Source organism: Cryptotermes secundus, unplaced genomic scaffold, assembly GCF_002891405.2.
Source record: "Cryptotermes secundus unplaced genomic scaffold, Csec_1.0 scaffold1374, whole genome shotgun sequence".
NCBI classification, from domain to species: domain Eukaryota; kingdom Metazoa; phylum Arthropoda; class Insecta; order Blattodea; family Kalotermitidae; genus Cryptotermes; species Cryptotermes secundus.
In genome coordinates, this window is record NW_019729914.1 from 92,038 (window position 1) to 99,165 (window position 7,128).

Here is a 7,128-nt window from a genome sequence, read left to right on the forward strand (position 1 = left end):
TTACTCGTAGTGCTTGTGTGCTTGTCTGCTGATGTCAAGTGGCAAGTCTCCAATGTGAATACAGCTGAAAGTTATTAGAAATCCCATGTAAATGCTAAAGCACAGAGTTAGCAATAATTTCAAGGATATTACAGCAGTAGAGAAGAATATAATTTCAGTGTTAATACTAAATAGGTATCATATGTGAAAATAAGCAAATGAAAAACTGTCAAACTGAATTTAAAGACAGTTTCAAGATGATGAAGATCAGGAATATCTAGGTACTATCATCATCAAAGACCCTGCAACAGAGATGTGAGGGAAACAGCTGGTCCATCCCAGTAAGCAGTAGTTCCCTTTTAGGCCTGAATGCAACCCTGCTGCAGCACCTACAGTATATAATCACTGTCTGTTTTTTCATCTGTATAGTTGGCCCCTGAGCAGTAGGGGGCATAGATGGGGGCATAGAGGGCAGGATCTGAATCCTCCTTCAACCCAAAGGGGCACTGTATTTCTACCAAAAGTTCTTTTTCTATTCATTGGTTTTCATATACATTCACTGACTGAATTATTCAGTGTACAGAACCACATGTGTCATATTGGTGTACTCTTCATGTGTTTTACAGGTGGAACTAGAGTTGGGCCAAGTGTCTACGTAAAGGGGAGGTCTAAGTAACCAGCTGTCATCACTAGCTCAAAGAAAGAGACACTAAATGAAGAACTGATGAGAATAAGACAAAGCTTGGAGTAAGCCAATGAGACTAATGCCTGCCTCAATTGTGGCTTGGAAGCTCTTGAAAGACAAAGAGGAAAAACAGGTGAAACATGAACACATGGTTTCTGTTATTTATTTAAGATTTATTTACACTTTCAGTATCTCAGACCATATAGTGTCAAGTGATAGGATGACTTAATGAATAACTGCCTGCATCTTTACATTATGTGGCAGGAGCCATGTTTGCTTACAGTATGTGAGGGGCGCCTGGTTGACTGAGAGTTAAATCTGTAGTGTGGATTTTCTATAATAAATGTTTATTTATGTGGTAATAGATAATTTGAAGGAAACTAATCTAACGATGCCGGTTGTAATGCCAAGAAATGTAAGACTCACATATAGATGGCAATTGTATGAATGAATGTATAAGGAGTGGGTGTTCTCGGCCTCTGCACCGCAACCTACAGTGAACTAGTGTGCTTTAGATGGCACATAATAACCTTAACACAAATGCAAATATCAGCAAAATTGATTTGTTGACAGTTGTAGGACGGTACTGTAGCAATTATTAATCCTCGATACTTAGTATTCGGTGGCATAGCCATTTTTAGGATTGTTCTTGAGGTTGTAGTGCATTATAATGGTGGAAACGTGTACCTGGCTTCCAGACTGAGATTGTTGGTTCGAATTTCTCTCAAGAAATGGATGTTTTTTGTGTTTATTCTGCTTGTTCTGTGTTTGTATTGTGTGTAGGTCGTATAGGTAGTGGCCTTCCGACTGGATGATCTCCTGTCCAGGGAGGCTTACCGACTGGTAAGATACTGAAAAAGTGGCCAAGGTCCACAAGAGCTCTGGAGCCTTAGATAGATGGGTGGAATTGAGTGGAAGTTTTTGATTTAATTAATTAATCCTGTGTTGGAGGTATGTAACACATGAGATTTATTTGTACTGTGCTGAGACTGAACATTTTTGATTTAGTAGCGATGTGTGTATTCTAGAGGCCTGAGACGCATCTCATCCCAGAGATCTGCTATCCTGATGGAGGTGTTTCTTAGTTTTACTCAGCCACAGAACAGTTCCTCAAATTAGGCCCAGCCATTTCCTTTGCAATTTTCATTATACACTAATGATCCATCACTGATTGCTGTAGAGTCTAGCAGAGGGTAAGGTGCAAAGTGTATGATCAGAAGTAGGCAAGGGGCATGAAGCTGGGAAGGGCAGAAGGCCACACACACACACACACACACACATGTGTCAGTGCCAGTCTTCTTCTGTGTTTGAGTATAGCACTCTGTTGAAATGGTAAAGAGTACTGGCATTTTGGAGGACTTTCCTGCCACTTGATATTATCACAGCAGGTGAAATGTGAGCAGCAATCATTGATGAGGAGCGAATGAGTTCAGTCGGAGAGCGACCAGCAAGTTTGTGCAGCACTAAAGGTATTACCAAACTCAGTGTCAGTGGATCATCTTGATTTACCAAACCTGTGGGTTGGTTAATGAACTTATTAGTGCACTCAGATTCAGAATTTGTATAGCTGTATCTGTGCTCTCTATGTTGGCAATCCTGTAAGGGTGGCTGTTCCCAGCGATGAAGGATGTTGAGCTTCTGAGTGAGCAGGAGCTAAGTGGCAACTTCCTCTCTATGGATCCATTAAGAGGCATAATTCAGTAGTATAAGGTTTGTTAATGTTTCACTTGATGATGGCTTCATGAACCAAACCATGTTGCGACATTGTATGACCAGTAAACTCCGTTATGCACAGAGAAATGTGAGCGAGTTGTTTGGTGAATTGTTGTGTTTCACAGAAAAAACAAAACTCATTTATAGCATCTTCCTCTCTCTTCCACTCTGCAGCTGTCTAGCCTGTTCAGGGATCCCCTGTAATGAAAGGTGAGTGTGTTCAGATGCCAGACTCATGTATCAGTTTTTGTTAGAATATACAGTGCCCCAGTTATGCAGGTCACGTTCCCTGAGTGTTTCTGAACCCTTTTCTTAGCAGACATGCCCCTACTCAGTGGTAACTTAATCTCTGCCTCAGACTGATGTGTTGTATAGTGTCTTGGGGTTTGCAGCCCAGTGGAGACCATTAATATCACCCAATTACATGTCGCTGTATGGGATGATAAACTCAAGAACCATAAAATGGAATTTCATGACTTTTTTGTATTTGAGAATTTATGAAGAAGTGTTGTCTTTTTTATTTAGAGGCGGAAATGAATGCAGGACATCACATAATATTGATCTCATGCGTAGCTCACTAAATACGTGTATTTATCAGAGCAAGAAGAGCAAAAGTTGAAGAGAAAAATAAAGTACATGCTTTGAGCCTTTGTGCCCTGAAGGTTAATGTCTCTTGCAATGCAAGTGGGTGTGAGAGTAAAGCATCTTGAATCAGGAGTGTGCTTCAAAGAAATCAGAAATTTTGACCAGTCATAATGTGTGTTGAGGTGATCAGTCGGTGAAGCTGTTTGTATACAATTGTTGTTATATGTTGGCAATCCTGGAGTGGCATGAGTGGAGGGATGCTGTTCCTAGTGAGCAAGTTCCATGCAGTGCCTTCGCCAAAACCGGATATTCAGGAACCCAGGTAGACATGTCGCTGCCATTCTGCAGAACTGGGTGGGGCTTCAACGTTGAAGGACCAGATTCTTACATTTTATCTATTTTTATGAATCCATTTTATATAAATCCATTGACAATGCAGTTATTTAATTTGAATCAACCTGTCGGTGACATGTCATGATCCAAATATATAATTGTTCAGTATAAGCATGATAAATTAAACATGACATTGTGGTCTGTTTAATTTTATTTTGTCAAGTCATGCTGTGTCTGTGGCCCCCATTTTACAGTGATATTATGTATAACAGAACAGGATTCAAAGAACTAAATATAAATTTGTGATTGCACTAGTATGTAAAATTCCCGTTTCTGAAATTTTTTCCAAATTTTCCCTTCTCTGGACTGAAAAATATGTTCTGACATGTGTCTAGTATGGGAACAGTGGTGGAGTTATGTCATCACTAGGATGGCGCTAGATGCTAGTATGGGAACAGCGGTGGAGTTATGTCATCACTAGGATGGCACTAGATGCTAGTATGGGAACAGCGGTGGAGTTTTGTCATCACTAGGATGGCACTAGATGTTAGTATGGGAAGAGCGGTGGAGTTATGTCATCACTAGGATGGCACTAGGTGCTAGTATGGGAACAGCGGTGGAGTTATGTCATCACTAGGATGGCACTAGATGCTAGTATGGGAACAGTGGTGGAGTTATGTCATCACTAGGATGGCACTAGATGCTAGTATGGGAACAGTGGTGGAGTTATGTCATCACTAGGATGGCACTAGATGTTAGTATGGGAAGAGCGGTGGAGTTATGTCATCACTAGGATGGCACTAGATGCTAGTATGGGAACAGCTGTGGAGTTATGTCATCACTAGGATGGCACTAGATGCTAGTATGGGAACAGTGGTGGAGTTATGTCACCACTAGGATGGCACTAGATGCTAGTTCAAGGATACTTCTAGCATTCATATGCTGGTCAGACATTCATACACAGGTCTTGTCTTCTGTGAGGTTACCTACGCAGGGCACAGTGTACTGGGGTTCATATAGTAGATTGACGTATGTAGGATGAATAATGAATTGAAATGGATATGGCAGGAAGTGGGTGTTACCCGATCTCATATACTACCCCTGCCTGGCATCTGTCTGGTGAAGAGGTGTGAGGAAACCCACAGAACCTCAGTCAGGGTAACTGCTGTCCTCTGTCTTGAGTTCGTCAGTACCCAGAGGTGCAGATGTGATAATTCCTCTACAGTGAAACCTGTGTTTAAAAGTTTCATTGGGGAGCAGTAGATTTTAACAGTAAGCCGAATACAGTTTCACTTAACACTGAGATGAGGAAAATTTCTAAATGAAGTAGCATTAAGTGATGCTGTCCTCACAGGGGGACATGTGGGTTCATGTTGCTTGTAGGGCATGGGTACAGCACTCTGTTGGAATGGTAGATTACTGACTGACATTGGGAAGGAACTTGTGACCATTACAGAGAATGATCTTGCTCACTGCAGAGCATCCATCAGAAAGGCCTTCTCTTCAGAGTGAGGCAGACGAACGCATTTCCCCTGATCAAAATATGGTAACATACTTCTGAGCAGTGTTGCTGTGAATACTCGAGACAGATATGAACAATGCCACGACATGACCCAAAAACCTCAGTGCGTATAACATTGGAGCTGGTAGTGATGCACGGGAACATGCACTGCATCATCCAGGTGGACGTCGTACAGATGATAATACATGCTAATGTGTTTCAAAGATGTGAGCAGCGTCTCCATGTCACATCTACAGCACACTTGAATGCACTTCACCCATGGGCTGTACCGACATCAGCCAGTGATGATGTTATAACAACAGTCTAGGAAATAGGTATCGCACAATAACGCTGACCATCCCAACTTAGGGTCCTCAGAGTACTTCATGCTGATCAGTTGCATCTGTACCACTGCTTGTGGAGATGTCGTCTGTGTTCATAGGATGCAATCCTGTAAATGGCTACAACACTAGCACACTGCAGATGAGCTCACTTCACATAACATTCTGTGGACAGATGAAGCAAGTTTGTGCAGCATCCACGTCAGGCATGAGATAATTGTCGTGGACATTGTTGTGGTGCCCCATCTCCTGCCTGAAGATGTACCTCTAGCTGTAAGGCACAAAGGTCATGGTTTTAGCACAGGAGTTTCAGGGCACTGGGCATGGAGGCCTCCTTGGTTGCAGGATCCTCTGGTGGAAAGACTTCAAGCAGCTGTAACAGTGGTCGATGCCAGCATGTTAGGGTGTACTGGAGAGTAACCGTGCCATGCACTGATTGGAACACCTTTTGTGACTACTGAGCAGCCCATGGATTGATCATACAATAGCTTGTGCCACTTGACAGTGAAGTATATCTTGAAAGCTAAACCTCACAGGACACATGTTGTACAATGTATCTGACGTTCTTCTTTTAGTTTCAGCCTGCATAGTGTGTTCAGATTTACAGTTTGTAAAGCCCTGCACGACCGTTACAGTATATTGACAGTTCGGGAGCTGTGTCAGTGAAGAAAGTCTGTTGAGTTTGTGGGTGAGCAAGGATTATGCAGCATCTGCCTCTTCAGTTGTGCACCATCTACAAGGAGCCCCCCGTGCCGTGGGTGTCATCTTACATTCACTCTTCTACACCAGCAATTTGGCCCTTGTTTGGTAGATATAGTGAAATGTAATTTCTACAGTGCAATATAAACTTGATAAATTTTATATCTCATAAATCCCACCCCCCAGTTCAGCACTGTACATGGAGGACTCCAGAACCCCTACTCCAGGCAGCTGGATATGTGTAACACAACCTTGTATGCAGGTGGTGAAGGGAGGGTAGGGTTTCAGGTAGTTAGTATAGCAGCATATGTTTGGTCTCGTCTGGAAAGTCATGACACAAGATTAGTCAATGGCTTGCGCTGTCTAACAGGATATGAATGATATTCCTGTTTTAATATTATACAGTCGAAGCTCGCTTAATGAGCAAAACAAATCATAAAAAAATGACTCGCTTAACGAGCGATGTTTCGCATAACAAGTCACAAGAGGGGAAGTCCCAGATTGTGCACTTGCTACATCAGTCTGTGTTTAGCACTCCTCCTGCTAGCATCTTAGTGTCGCTTGTGATCACACATTCTTCCAAACTTGTGTTCAGACATATTATTTGTGATTTTTTTTTTACAAAGTTTAATAACCCTTGCAAAAATGTCCCCGAAGAAAAAGCCAGAAAAAGACAGCCATAAGAGAATAAAAATAACTGTAGAAATGAAACGTAAAATCACTGAAAAGCGACAACGAGGTGTGAGCATGGCTGATCTAGCACACACATACAATCGGTCTGCATCAACAATTTGCACAATTTGGAATTGCATTGTGTTTCACAGCAAGAAGTTGTGGAGGAGAGTATGTCAGAGGAGGAGGAGGAGGAGGTAACAGCAAAACAAAAATCTTCTGATGCAATAAGAGAAATGCTGAAAGCATGGGAAACTGTTGCATCATACACTGAGAAGCATCACCCTAATAAGGCAGTGGTTATGTGCACTACAAATTTATTTAATGATAATGCTGTTTTCACCAAATTTTGAAGCGTCGGCAAAAACAAATGTCTCTAGACAGCTTTCTAGTAGAAAATAATTAGATATGTATCATAAATAATAAACTAATTATTTCGATTTTTTTTTTGTTTTCTGCAAATCGAATTCGCATTCCAGGTTGGTTTATTCCGCATAGAAGAAAAGATGATGATGATACACGCTCCTTAACAATGTATATATAATTTTCTTTGAATAAATGTTATACATAAAATTTTTTTAGTATTTTTTTTCGGCATGGAACACATTATCGTATTTTAC

General features: G+C 41.4%; 1 protein-coding gene across 1 annotated transcript in view; it reads right to left on the bottom strand.

Moving 5' to 3' along the window:
* Positions 1-6,363, bottom strand: part of LOC111865844 (nose resistant to fluoxetine protein 6) — a 78,818-nt gene extending 72,455 nt beyond the window's left edge. Inside the window, exon 1 of the mRNA XM_033751998.1 lies at positions 5-6,363. Coding sequence (XP_033607889.1) covers position 5 — 1 coding nt within the window. The 5' untranslated portion in view covers positions 6-6,363. The remainder of the gene's footprint in view (positions 1-4) is intronic.
* Positions 6,364-7,128: the final 765 nt, after the last annotated feature.